The 14,420-nt window shown below is 42.6% G+C and overlaps 1 protein-coding gene across 1 annotated transcript; it reads left to right on the forward strand.

The window, feature by feature from the left end:
- Nucleotides 1–1,067: 1,067 nt before the first annotated feature.
- On the forward strand, nucleotides 1,068–2,500 carry LOC120573509. Its single transcript, XM_039823280.1, has 2 exons — nucleotides 1,068–1,261; nucleotides 1,738–2,500. Exons 1-2 carry the CDS (start codon nucleotides 1,083–1,085, stop codon nucleotides 2,498–2,500), a joined length of 942 nt encoding a protein of 313 aa, XP_039679214.1. The 5' UTR covers nucleotides 1,068–1,082.
- Nucleotides 2,501–14,420: the final 11,920 nt, after the last annotated feature.

Raw genomic sequence — 14,420 nt, forward strand, 5'->3', positions numbered from 1 at the left:
CCACATCCTTGGGTTGTGATAGCATTTCCCCAGAATTTGGACACTTTATTCTATGGACAACTCTGCTTGATTGTGTTTTTCGTAGCTGAAATGCTAACAATCTGCTTGCCCTGTTACCAAATTCATAATACTTTTGATTTGTGAATCGAAGCTGCCCCTCTGCTTTATAAGTTAATAAGTCATTTCATTTCTGCCTATTTTCTTTCAACATGTTAAGTGTCATTATTTTGTACTGTTTGGTATTCCTTCTCTAACTGTCTAATTTTGTTTTCCAATCTTGATTGTTCTGCAAGCCTCTCTCGTTTTAATCTTGAAGAAATCGCAATATTTCCTCTCAGGACACATTTGGCTCCCTCCCATAAAACTGATGGACTTACAGTCTCATTGTCATTAAATTGAATATACTCTGATAACACTTTCCTAATTTGTTGTTGAATCAATTCTTATTCAGAATAGATACATTTGCTCTCCAATACTTAAAATTATTATTTGTGCTCAACTTTAACGTCAAAGAGACTGGAGCGTGATCTGAAATGGTAATTGCTTCAATAGTACACTGGGTCACTCTAAAGGAATCTACACCAGTCATCAAAAACATATCTAATCTTGAGTGACTACAGTGTACATGTGAAAAAAAGGTAAAATCTTTTTCCTTGGGCTGCAAGCGACGCCAAACATCTATCAAACCCAACTCATCCATCAGTGCATGAAGAGTTAACCCCTTAACGTTCCGACGGCCCACGTAATGCTATGTATACAGCTCCTATATTTAAGTAGTTACTCATGCCACACATCTTTAGAAAGCTAAAACTCTTGTGATTTCACTGATACAAACTATTCCAAGACACGATAACAACAGCAGGTACAATCATCCCCTCTGTCTGAGTAACAAACAACTACAAAATTGAGGTAACTCACCTTTGAAGCTTCATTGTAATCCACAGATCCATAATATTCTGACAAAAACGGTCTTGTTACATTGACAAAGGTCCAGACGATCAAAGGAATGATCTGTCTAGTGCAAACACCGGCAAAAATACGTCCCACTACTTTCTGCATCCTAAACAAACGAGAAGTTGAGAATGGCGAAAATTAGCAAGTCAAGAAGATATACCCACCAAGAGGCAGTGGAAGAGTGTACTCGGCCACGTGAAAGCGACGAGTCAGAGGAGGAAATGTCTGAGAAAGACAGTGAAATGTCTTGCATCGACTCCGTGGCAGAGGACATGTTCCTAGAGGGAGGAGACATTACTCTCGACAAGTGAGTATTTTACATATATAACGTTACTGTATATTTAGACAGGCTGTGACCTGGAGCTCACCGTCTGCTTCAGTTTGACTCTTGAAGAGTGTTTAGATGATTTAAATGTTTACTAATTTAGAGAATGGATAGTTCGCTAAGCTAACCTTAGCTTGCTAATTTCACCAAACTATCATGCTAACGTTACACTAAATGAGCCAGACAAAGTTGTCTCTCATCTAAAGGCAACCCTGCTCTCTACTCTGCTCGCTGAGAGCTCCACAGCTAATGTTACACATTTATGTTGCTCCACATTTACTGCAAGAAGTGTTGCAAAAGAAAACGTTTGAGTAAATACTGCATTACAAGTTTGCAGCTGTTATTGTATTTATGTAAATATCTATGGTAATATCTACACATTTGTTAATATTTTTCGGTGGCTTCGCATTCAGAACATTAGTTGTAATTACTGTTATTTCTTTATTTTCACATTATAGGAAATGTGATGTAGATATGGATTGGGAGCCAGCTACATCTGCACCAGTGAGCAAGTGGCCACATGGAGTGGAGCAGCAGGACAGTTCATCAGGTGAGAAGCTTCCTTTTCCACAGAACAGCAGGAGACCAAGAGGTAGAGGACAAGGTAGAGGAAAAGGGAGAGGCGTAGAGCAGCAGGACAGTTCATCAGGTGAGGAGCCTCATCTTCCAACTCCCCAGAACAGCAGGAGACAAAGAGGTAGAGGACGAGGAAAAGGGAGCGTCTGCAGTCAAGCCAGATCAACCAGCCCATCTGAAGAGAGGTGGAATGATGTTGACGTTCCAGACATCACACCACCACAGCCCACCTTCAGACCCAGAAATGTCCCAGGACCCCAGCTCATACGTACTGCTACGTACACAGCCCTGCAGTTGTTTCAACTATTTTTTATCAACTCTGTTTTGAAGACAATACTTCAAAACACCAACAACTGTGGATCAACACACCATTCAACACCCTCTATCCCGTGGGTTGATCTGACATTGCAGGACATGTTTGCATTCATGTCTTTAGTTGTTTACATGGGTGTAGTCAAATGCTTTTCTTTCACTGATTACTGGCGTGGGGGTCATCTTTATAGCTTGCCGTTCCCGAGACGGGTAATGACTGGTAAAAAGTTCCTCAGGATCTCCCAGTCCCTTCACCTCAGCAGCTCTGTGGGGGATGCTGCTAATGATGAAAGGAGAGGCACAGGAGCCCACGTAACCGCCTGGGTAAGATAAAGCCGCTCTACGGAGGGAGATGAGGGCTCCTGTAGAAGAAACTATCACCCTGGCCAGGAAATTGCCATTGATGAGCGAATGGTTGCTTCAAAAGCCCGCACTGGTCTGAAACAATACATGAAAAACAAGCCTGTTCGCTGGGGTTATAAACTCTTTGTTCTGGCAGACTCCAGGAACGGTTATACATGGGACTTTTTTGTTTATGAGGGAAAGTGTCAGGAAAACAGTGGTAAGGGACTCAGTTATGAGGCAGTGATGGAGCTAATTGATGTACAGTTGCTGGGCACTGGCTATAAGGTCTTTGTGGAAAATTTTTATACAAGTCCAATCCTGTTTTGTGACCTCCTTCTTAAGAGTATCTGGGCATGCGGAACCATCCGCACAAACAGAATCGGATTCCCAAGGTCAAAGGTCAACATTCTGGTCTCAAAATCTCCCCTTGGCAGCATACGCTGGATCAGGAATGGCTCCTTGCTCTTTGTTCAGTGGCGAGACACAAGGGATGTTTTTCTGTGCTCAACTCTCCACAGGGCCCACGCAGAGGACACAGTGCCAGTCCACTGTGTAGCCCAGTGCAGAGGAGGGTCAAAGGTGCAGATGGGCAGTGGCAGCTGACGGACGTCTCAGTTCCACCAGTGGTGAAGGACTACAACCGGTACGTACTATATATTCAACTACATTTTCATGTATGCTCTTGGAAGTGTTATTTGTGTGCTGTATACATTAATGTTTTTGTATATTGTCTGTTCATCTACTGTAGGTGCATGGGTGGAGTGGTCCACTCAGATGCCCTCATAGGGTATTACAAAGTCCTGCACAAGACCCAACGGTGGTACAAGACTCTGTAATTGTGAACTCCTCCTCCAGAAGGACCTTGCAATTGGCAAAGGAGAGGTACCTCTGCATCAGAAGGCGTTCAGAGAGACGCTCGCAGTGGAGCTGGCAGAGGCGGGGTCTTCCTCCACAGCCACACCCGAACCACCTCCTGCTCCACGTGGAGCACATCACAGGCCAGTGTATATCAGTGGGCACAGCACTGCTGGTCGGCTGAAGTGCAGGCAGTGTCATGCAAAGACACCAGTGAAGTGCTCCACCTGCGATATTCCTTTGTGCTTTGTCGCTGGCCATGACTGTTATAATGACTGGCATGTTGCCAGTAACCTGTAATTGTAAAATTCTAGTACAGTGCCTGTTGAAAATGTGCCTGCAGCACATATCTGCGTTCATCAACCACCAGATGCGGACCGTGTGTGTCTGTGTGCGCGCAAAGAGAGAAGGAGAGATGGTGCTGTCTTATGTCATATGATCGTTAACTAATTTAACACATCAGCACAGGTGCTCATTTTCCATACAGGTTTATTTAGTGGCTTGACGTTTAACAGTGAAGTATGGATTTGATTTGCTGGGTTCCTGCAATTTCTAGATATATGTATGTAAAAAGTTATATAATAGTACTCGCAATACTTTTTCAGCATAGCACTTGTTTTACTTTGTTGACCATTTTTACCAACGGTTCCTTTATGGGTCTTCAAATGTCCTTTGTGCTTTGTCACTTAAGATTTTTACAATGTCTGGCATGTTGCCAATAACCTGTAAATATGTGGATTTAGATAATATGTAAATAGTTATATAGTAATGCTTTTTTTGCACTACTTTTTCACCATAGCACTTATTTGAAATTTTTACGAAAGGGTCCTTTTTGTGTCTTCAAACGTTCTTTGTGCTTTGTTGCATGTAGCAGATAACCTGTACATACATAATTGTAAATATGTATATTTAGATATGTTAATAGTAGGGCTGTCAAAATTAACGCGTTAACTTTTGCGTTAATTTTTTTATATTTAACTCGTTAAAAAAAATTAACGTAATTAATGCAGCTGTGTTTGTTTACTTCATGTGGCGGCTGAGAAACGTAATACTTCTCCATAAGAGCAGGCGGCGCTACTCTAAGAGGGATTTACCTGATTGAAGTAGGCCTACGGGCCAGTCAAGAGTTGAAACATGGACCAGTAAGATCCCAAAAGAGAAAAAAGATGATGTGTTAGAATCCAGAAATGAATGAGCACGGGCTATAACGGGACCGAGTACTAGTTCCGACATGTCTCGTCAGGAGAGATGCGCCACCGGTAAGCTGCTGTTTCGCTACATGCGCCGTGCTGTGCTGCCGATATGTACGTGCGCGATTTGTTTGCTTGATAACTGTTACGTTGGTCACGCTGATAAAACCTTATTTGCAGTCTGATGTTTAACGCTGTCGACTCGATAGTATCCGTGACTATATTCCAGTAAATGTTTGAAATTGGTGCGTCTCACTGTCACACAAGCTACTTCCTGGTTGCGGTGCTGGAAGGGAAATGTAGTCAATCGGTTTACATTGGTAATGGATTGCTGTGCACAGCGTCGCTATCTAAAAATACACTCAATGTTTTCCCTTTAGGCCAACATACACCTTTGTGGTTTTGGGTTACTGGTTTAATGTGTAACATTGATATTGATATTGATGTGCATTTCTGTGTTTAGATATATGTGCTTTGCTTAGTCATTCAGATTAAACACTATGTATATTATAATATTTATGATATTAAGTACTGCCTAGATTGTAATTTATATTCTCTCTCTCTCTCTCTCTCTCTCTCTCTCTCTCTATATATATATATATATATATATATATATATATATTATTCAGAATATGGTATATTAGGTATGTGGCTAATATTGGGGGTGGTGACAAAAATCTGCTCCCAAGTCGGACAGTTTCTAGCCGTTTCAGCAACCTTCAGCAGGACTAAATAAGCCAAATTGTTGCTGCTGTTGTTCTGAAAGATATTAAACATTCTGAACTTAGCAGAACCTTTCCTTGTTTTTTTTCTCTTCATATTTGTAAAGTTAAGTGATTTAGCATTATTTAAATATCCATTACTACAAGCTTCAGTCTCAATTTAAAAATGCGATTAATCGCGATTAACTACAGCAAATTGTGCGATTAATTAGTTAATTTTTTTTAATCGATTGACAGCCCTAGTTAATAGCTGTAAATATTTTGTTACCTTTTTATACACTACTTTTCCACCTTACCACTTGTTTTGACTTTTTTTACACACAAAGTTAGAAAACTGCAATTGATTGTGTTTATGCTTCTGTTACTCTGTGTCAGAAATACTGATAGTGATTCTGGATATGAGAGAGGATAGCTCTTAATGTAACCTTTCAATAGAGCCCTGAATGATGACTGTAATGTCAAATGTTCATGGGTAGCAGTCTTTTTAGTCTAGGTATGTGACCATCATTACCAAGGGTCCTTTTTAGAGTCACTAAAATGTCCGTTTTCGTGAATGCCTAGACATATACCCCTACAAAAACGGGTGTAGAATATTCATTTTATGAGATATTGATATGAAATGTCAACTGGGACTGTGTAAGACTTCATGCTATAGCCCCATTGTGTTTTTAGGCTAATAGGTCCCAGCAGTAGTCATCTACAGGCATTTGTCTATAAAATATAACTCAGGCGGACATAAAAAAATATTTTCCAGTATATTCAAACTTCTATTACTCAAAGCCAATAGCACTTACAGTAATTCTAACTGTTGGAAAAGAAGCCTCAGAGTGTTACCTTTCAAAAGAAACCATAGACATGCATGTAGAACAAATGGTTCAAGAACAGCTTCCAATTTACTATGGGTATGCCTTGGATAGGCGTTTTTGGCTAATTTTACAGGAGTGTTAAGGGGTTAAAGACTTCCTGGTGCTTGGACCAAAGTCAGCAGGGAGCCTATCTACAGATGCTCTCAAAACACAGTTAAAATCTCCCCCTATAAGAATAATCCCTTCGGCTTTGTCCGCTATCAATGATGCAATATTTTTAAAGAAAATAGGGCAGTCCTCATTTGGAGCATATACATTTACTAGAGTCATTTTAATGCCCCCTACACATCCAATCACCATCAGAAATCTCCCCTCCTTGTCACTGAAAGTTTTCTCATGGCAAAAATACACTGACTTATTGAAAAGAATAGCAACTCCTCTTTTCCTCCCACTTTGATGTGAGGAGCTATATTGCTGGTCTACCCACTCTCTCCTCAGCTTCATGTGCTCCTTGTCTGAGAGATGCATTTCCTGGAGCATTGCTATTGCACAGTTAAGTTTTTTCAATTAAATTCAGCACTTTTTTTCCTTTTAATTGGTCTACCTAAGCCTTTAACATTATAAGTAACACATATTAGATTATCCATCTGTTATTATGTTGTATATTCAGCTACTATAACCCTTTCTTGAATCTCACATACATCACTATAAAAAGAATCATTACAAAAAATAACAGTATAATGGCCCATCAAAAGTCTCAGGACAAAAAGAACATTTACAAATGAACCCATAACTAACAAATTGAACAATGTAGGCTTCCACATACCCGACTGGATCAAATGTGAATCTTTTAACTAGTTCTCAAACCTGAATGACCCAGTCCCCAGTGTGTCTTGGACAGAGGCTGGTGACTAATCCTCCGCGGGGAAAAGCACGCCGTGTGCGGTATCGCTGTCGCTCCCAGAGCGTTTCGTTTGCGACTTGGCTGTGGATAGGTGGTCCTCCACTTAGTGGTTCTCACGTCTCGTCCATATTGGAAGTCTTCACTTTTCTTCTCCTAACTTATACTGGTTTAATTAGATAGATGAACTCGGTGAAGGTATAAATTAGTTATGGGTGTTGAAAAAGGGTTTGATTTCGGCATTGGCTAGTGTCGCTGGGCCTCCGTTGGCCCTCCTTCCCGCTTAATGTTCTTCATCTTTAGCTGCTTTTCTGCATCACGCACCAGTGCTCTTTTCTTCTGCAGCTCGGGAGAGAAGTCGTGATCAAAGTAGATGTTTTCCTTCGTACATAACTTTTTTCTGCTCCCAGGCCTGTCGTATTATGATTTCCTGACGACAAGCGAACGAGGGGCTGCTTCAGGGTTCTTGGGCTTGGCAGTGAGTGCTCTGTGTGCCTTTTCAATGAAGATGTTAAGTTCAGGGGGAAGTCGAAGAACAGATTTGAGCAAATCATGTACAAAAAGCTTAACATCTCTTCCCTTGCTCCCTTCAGCCACTTTATAAATTCTCAGATTGTTTCGCCTTAGACAATTTTGCATATCTTCCCATCGTGCATTCAAATCCATTTCTCAGTGCAGTAGGTAACGAAGGGCCCGCTCATGGCGCCTAGCCGTGTCTTCATTAGCACTAATACGGTCCTCCGCCTCCGTGGTTCTCTTTTGCAGTTCAATTAGTTCTCCTTTCAGTTCACCGAGGGACGTTTCCAGTCGTGTTAAAGATAGCTGGATCTGAGTGTGCCCATCTTGGTTATCTTTCCTCAGTTTCTCGAGCTCTGCAAGTATTTTTGACTCGGAGTCACGCATACTAGCATCCGACTGCGCACTCTACGCTTGCATCAGAGTTAGGTGCTTCAAGTTTTCACCTTTTTCCTTACCTGAGTCCCATTTAGATTGTCCTCTGCCTCTAGTTGTCGACATGTCGAATTTGATAAGAGTCGCCGAGTTTAATGCTGATTTTGTTAGGAAATTATTAAAATTTTGGACAGAGCGTGTCCCTCAAGTTGCTGCCAACATGGCGTCACTGGAAGCCCCCATAAAATAGTCTTAAGCATAAAAAGACTATTTCCCTATTTCTATTTCTTTTCTCTGCATAATTACAAGGTACACATTCCCAGATATTGGCTGAAAAAGAAAACAAACCTCTGTCGAACTCTGACCCCTGACCTCTTTTCCCCGAACTAAAGAGGTACATCCCAAAACTAACTGGCATCCGTCATGTTGAGGTAGCATTATAGAACATACAGAAATTGCTCAGCTCTCTGCTGTAGTTGCGAAAATAACCCCGTGCACCTACAGTATTTACTAATTTCTATACTGGCATAAATATGAAAGAATACACATTTTGACTGTCATAACTCAGTATCAGTTCCCCCTTAACCTTTAGCCAAAGTTCTGTGAGTCTCACTCAACCCAAACAATCAGTAGTGAAGAGCAGGAACATAAAAATAAAATACACTGGGCCCTAATGTCAAACTTTATGCCCATAAGAGTGCGTTGTAGTTTAAGCGTTCCCACCTGCTCATTAATGAGACCCTGAGATTGAAAGGATTGGTCCCGTAGCTTATTTCCAAATGTCCTCACCTCAGCTGAGCTAGTTCCAGAGGAGACTACCGTAGCTTTCAATCAAGTTTAAGGACTGCAATGCTGTCATTGAGTTATTCACTGATGTTTCACCTCTCTCGACAGTCTGTTCATAGTCCAGAATTGGTATCTTATTCAAACACGTCCGGGTATTCTCTACGAAGAAATCTCTCTGCCGCATCCACTGAGTCAAACGCTCTTGTCGCCCCACTGTGGGTATCCACTTTCAAGGTTGCAGGGTAAAACATCCCGTACTTAAATTGATGGTTCGGAGTAATTTCACCCTAGGGTCCTTTGCACCATGACCTCGAGCCAAACCCAGCCCCCCAGAAGCTTTTTTAACCTGGGTCGAACATTGGGAGAGTTAGTGTAGAGTAGCGTTATCAGCTGAATAGCTTAGTGCAGGGGCTAATGGATCCACGTTTGTATCTCATAAGTTACCCCACTAATAATGCCCGAAATGATACCAAACTTCTACACTAGTACAAATAGGTTATGCACTCATAAAACGATGGATTGGAAAGTTTGTAAGTAAATCAGAAGTTTATGAACACTTGCCTGTTGGCTTCTGCTAGCTGCTGCTGCTGCTACCTGCAGTTAGACGAGTGCTTAGGGCCGTCTACAAATTACTACACCGAAAATGGCTGACACCCAATTATACTTGTCAATCAAACCAGACAAAACCAGTCAGTTAGCTAAACTTCAAGTGTGCATTAAAGATATAAAATCCTGGATGACCTATAATTTTCTGATGTTAAACTCTAACAAAACTGAAGTTATTGTGCTGGGCCCTAAACACCTCCGAACCTCATTATCTAAAGACTTAGCTACTCTGGATGGTATTGCCCTGGCCTCCAGCACTACTGTCAGAAATCTAGGGCTTATTTTTGATCAGGATATATCCTTTAACGCCCATCTAAAAAAAACCTCAAGAACAGCCTTTTTTCATCTTCGTAACATTGCCAAAATTCAAAACAATGCTGAAAAGCTAGTCCATGCATTCGTTACTTCCAGGCTGGACTATTGTAATTCCCTACTGTCAGGTTGCTCAAATAAGTCCCTTAAGACTCTCCAGCTAATCCAGAATGCTGCAGCACGTGTCCTCACAAGAACTAAGAAAAGAGATCATATTTCTCCTGTATTAGCTTCTCTGTATTGGCTTCCTGTAAAATCCAGGATTGAATTTAAAATCCTTCTCCTGACCTACAAAGCTCTATATGGTCAAGCACCATCATATCTAGAAGAGCTCCTAATACCTTATTGTCCCACTAGAGCACTGCACTCCCAGAATGCAGAGTTACTTGTGGTACCTAGAGTCTCTAAAAGTAGAATGGGAGCCAGAGCCTTCAGTTATCAAGCTCCCCTCCTATGGAACCAGCTCCCAATCTGGGTTCGGGGGGCAGAAACTGTCACCTCATTCAAGAATGAACTTAAAACTCTCCTATTTGATAAAGCTTATAGTTAGGGAGTGAGGAGTTGCAGTGTCCACCTAACTGGCCCACCTGCTTCTCTTCATAATTGTTAGATTAATAATATATAACAAAAGTAGAGGGAGGCAGGCCAGCAAAGCCCGATCCGGCAGGGGAGAGTTCAAAGCCTGAACAGGCTACCTCTCCTTATGACCTGTCTCTCTTAGTTACGCTGTTATAGTTCTAGACTGCCGGGGGACTTCCTTTCCTTTGACACACTGAGTTGCTCTCTCCTCTCCCTTTCTATTACCATTTGTGTGCATCCCGTCCCAGAAATGCTTGTTACTAATCCTAGCTTCTGGGGAGTTTACTCCCCGGAGTCCTTATGTTTTTCCCCCCAGTGTATTTCCTTGGAGAACGTTGGCACCAAGATCCTGGTTGCAGCTGTCGCCGTGGTCCTGCTGCACTCCCTGCTGAGCTCAGCGGTGCCCTGCAATGTCATGCTGCGTCCTGCTGAACCCTGCTGCTTCCTGCTACGTCCATCCATGCTCTGCTGGGCCACGCTACATCCTGTAACGCCCTGCAGCGCCCTGATATGACATGAACTACTACGACTACCATTTGAAGTCACTGTTCCATTATTAATGTGACTATTATCGCCACTGTTCATCATATCCCCAACCTGCCCGTCAGACACCGCCTACCAAGAGCCTGGGTCTGTCCTAGGTTTCTTCCCAAGAGGGAGTTTTTCCTCGCCACTGTCGCACTGCTTGCTCTTGAGGGAATTACTGTAATTGCTGAAATGGTTGGGGCTTTGTAAATTATAGAGTGTGGTCTAGACCTACTCTATCTGTAAAGTGTCTCGAGATAACTCTTGTTATGATTTTATACTATAAATAAAATTGAATTGAATTGAATTGAAAAGAGATACAATAAAAATATGTATTAATTTAATGATTAAATAAGGTAATGTCTCCAAACGTACCTCAATATTACTTGTCTCCTGCTAGTTATACTACAGCACTTACTTAAAAAAAAAAAAGTTAAATTAAAAAATATTTTCGTTGCATCTCTTTTCGGTGTTATAATTTGTAGACGGCCCTAAGCACTCGTCTTACAGCAGCAAAAACAACAGCAGAGAGCAGAAGCCAGCAGGCATGTGTTATTTACATACACTTCTGGTGTACTCGTTTTATGAGTGCATAACCTATTTGTACTAGAGTAGAAGTTTGGTATCATTTCGGGCATTATTAGTGGGGTCATTTACGAAATACAAACGTGGGTCCATTAACCCCTGCGCTAAGCTATTCAGCTGATAACGCTACTCTACACTAACTCTCCCAATGTTAGACCCAGGTGAAAAAAGCTTCTGGGGGAGTGTTCGGTTCGAGGTCATGGTGCGAAGGACCCTAGGGTGAAATTACTCCGAACCATCACTTTAAAGTTGCCCTGGCGGAGCCGGCTTTTTAGTGCGTTGAAAGCCATCCACTTCTTGTGCAAGGTTGGAGATAGATCAGGGAATATCATTATTTTGGAATTACCGTGCATGAGATCCCCTTTCTGCCGCGCAGCGCTCAGTATTTGGACGGTATCCTTGTAGCAGAGAAGTTTAATAACAAAGACTTGCGGTGATCCACTCTCCTGTGGTCTCCTCCGGATCATGCGGTGCTCTCTTTCTATCTCCGGCGTGTCGGGGAGACCCAATATCGATGGTAGCCATTTTTCTAGGAAGGCAACGGCGTTATTAGCTTCAATTCCCTCTGGGAACCCTGCGATCCTCAAATTCTTCCTTCTCTGATGATTCTCCTGGACGTTGAGTTGTGCCCTAAGTTCAGCTTCATCCCGTGAGTGTTTCTCGGCCAGCTCGTCGTAGTCTTGTTGCAGGCTGGTGACTGACTGCTCGAGCTCGGTGCTTTTTTGCTCCAGTTGGGCTGTCCTCTCTGTGTTAGCTTGCAGCCCTCCCTCCAGCTTCTCAATAGATGCATCCATTTGGTTAAGATGGGCAGCAAATGTGTTCTGAATCACATTCGTCATTTTTTCCATCTCCCTCAGAAACCAGGGTGAAGGCTGCGGGTCCATGAAGCTGTCGATGTTAGCTTGCGACGACTTAGTGCTAGCCATGTTAGCGCCAGTCGTAGCGGCCTCCCTCTGTCCATTATTTTTCTTGTCGTCTGGTTTTTTAGGAGGCATTTGGCACTTAGGTTTATGTCAACGTCTTGGGTGTTCGTCAATATGTAAAGAGTATAAAAATTGGCTGTAAAGCACTAAAGGTTACGCAATAATCATGAAATATCAGGAGAGATCCAGAGCGTGCTGCCGTTCACTCTGCCGCCATAACCGGAAGTCAAGTTGTTTTTTTATCTCAGCATATTCGCGTCTTCTCTTCTGCAGAGCTGGTGTGTAATCATGATCCATGTAGATCTTTTTCCCATTATACTGCAAATTTTTTGTGTGCCACGCCTTCGTCAGTACCTGCTGCTTGTGATGGTGGTTGGCGAATCTCACTATAAGCGACATCCTCAGTAGGTTTCTGTTGGAGAGACCTATGAGCTCTTTCAATCTGGAAGGCAAAGTCCGGGAGTAAATCCAGTAACTCCCTCAGGAAAGATTCAGTCCAGCGAAACCATGTCTCCCGTTTACGAATCTTCTACAACCCCACAGATTCGAAGGTTGTTCCTCCTTGTAAAGTTTTCCAGCTCTTCACATCTTTCCTCGAGTTGCCTCTCTCAGCGCAAGTTAGAGTTTTGATTCTCTGCCCGAGCCCGAGCCCGACCCGAGCCTGGCCCGACTTCGGGCCGGGCCGTTATTTTCCGCCACTATCCTCGGGCCGGGCCGGGCCGGACCCTTGATCAAGCATTTGTGTTTTTTTTAATCATTACTTTAGCCTAATTGGGTGGGGAGAAAGCTATGCCATAATCAGAACTATTATCTATTTAGGCCAAAGTAACAAATGTGTCCAAAAAGTTACACAAGTTGGACTACATTTACAAAATGCAACGTGTCATGCGCGGAGTCTCCTCCTCTCGCACACATCACACCGGGGCTGCGGGCTGTATTGTGGAGCTTAAGTGCAACATGGAGCTTGAGGATGTAAAGAAAAAAAGAAAAACGGGAGAATTACCTTTGAGCAAGTTTGGAGGAAAGTCGGAGGTATGGAGCCATTTTAAACAAGTCGTGGGCAGTGACAACATATTTTCTTCATTCAGATCCATTTGCGATCCGTTCCATTCTGAATAAACAAACAGCGCAGTTTACATGCTTCGCTCCCGTTGCATTATTCATTAAGATCATTTTAAACAGATTTCTGCAGTTCAAACAACTCTGAATTGTAGTTGAGAACGTCAGTTATAACGGCCCACGGATTAAAAAAAGTGTCGGGTTGAAATCGGGCTCGGGCTCATAATTCCAGTTAATGTGACGGGCTGGGCTCGGACACAACGTGCACGGGCTCGGCCAGGGTCGGGCTTGATTTTTTGGGCCCGAACGAAGCTCTAGCGCAAGTACCCTAGCAGGCGTGTAGAGCGTGCAGATCCTTCCTCAACCTGATTAATCCGGTCTTCTGCATGGGTTAAACATTCTCCCATTTTCTCGACTGATTGCTCAAGGGAAGTTATTGCTGCAGTCGTCATTTTGTCATTGCTCTCCCGCCTGAATGATTTTAACTCGGATAGTATTGTTATGCTAACGTTATAATGCTCACTATCTGCCTGGCTAGGGCTAGCTGGGTTAGCATTAGCTTCTTTGGGGAGGAAGAAGTTTGACTTTGCGCTGTTCTTCACCTCAGTAGACCTCGTTTTCTCTCTCGCATTTCTGCCCTGGTGACTGATTTTTACTTCTCACGTATTATCACGCCACTTTCAAGTAGTTAAGTTGGGGGAGGATATGAAAGAAGGTTTAGGAAGGTCTCAGCTTCGCTAACAAGCAGCTGCCCAGACAGTCATCGAAACCGGAAGCCCTCTCCCTTTCTTTTTAATATTTATATGGATGATCTATCAAAGCTGCTAAACAACTGTGGAACATGTTGTATGGTTGGGGACACCATTATCAACCACCTGATGTACGCAGATGATCTGGTGATTCTTTGTCCATATAGTGCTGGCCTTCAACAGCTACTAAGGGTCTGGCTCAGACTTTGACATTAAGTACAATTCTAAGAAGAGTAATATAATGATTGCTAGAAGCAGGGAGGACAATAAACTTTCATTTCCTGCTTTCTCTCTGTCTGGTACTGTCCTTAAAGTGTGTGATGACGTCAAATACTTAGGACACTATATAACTGATGACCTGTCTGATGATAGGGACATTCATAGACAGTACTGTATGATGTATGCACAACCTAATATGC

This window comes from Perca fluviatilis, chromosome 14 (assembly GCF_010015445.1).
Source record: "Perca fluviatilis chromosome 14, GENO_Pfluv_1.0, whole genome shotgun sequence".
NCBI lineage: Eukaryota > Metazoa > Chordata > Actinopteri > Perciformes > Percidae > Perca > Perca fluviatilis.

Excerpts from the sequence above, each read along its gene's own strand:
- LOC120573509 (XM_039823280.1), top strand. The coding sequence starts at position 1,083 with ATGGCGAAAATTAGCAAGTCAAGAAGATATACCCACCAAGAGGCAGTG. Across the intron at positions 1,262-1,737 it reads GGAGACATTACTCTCGACAA|GAAATGTGATGTAGATATGG; the intron begins GTGAGTATTTTA and ends TTCACATTATAG.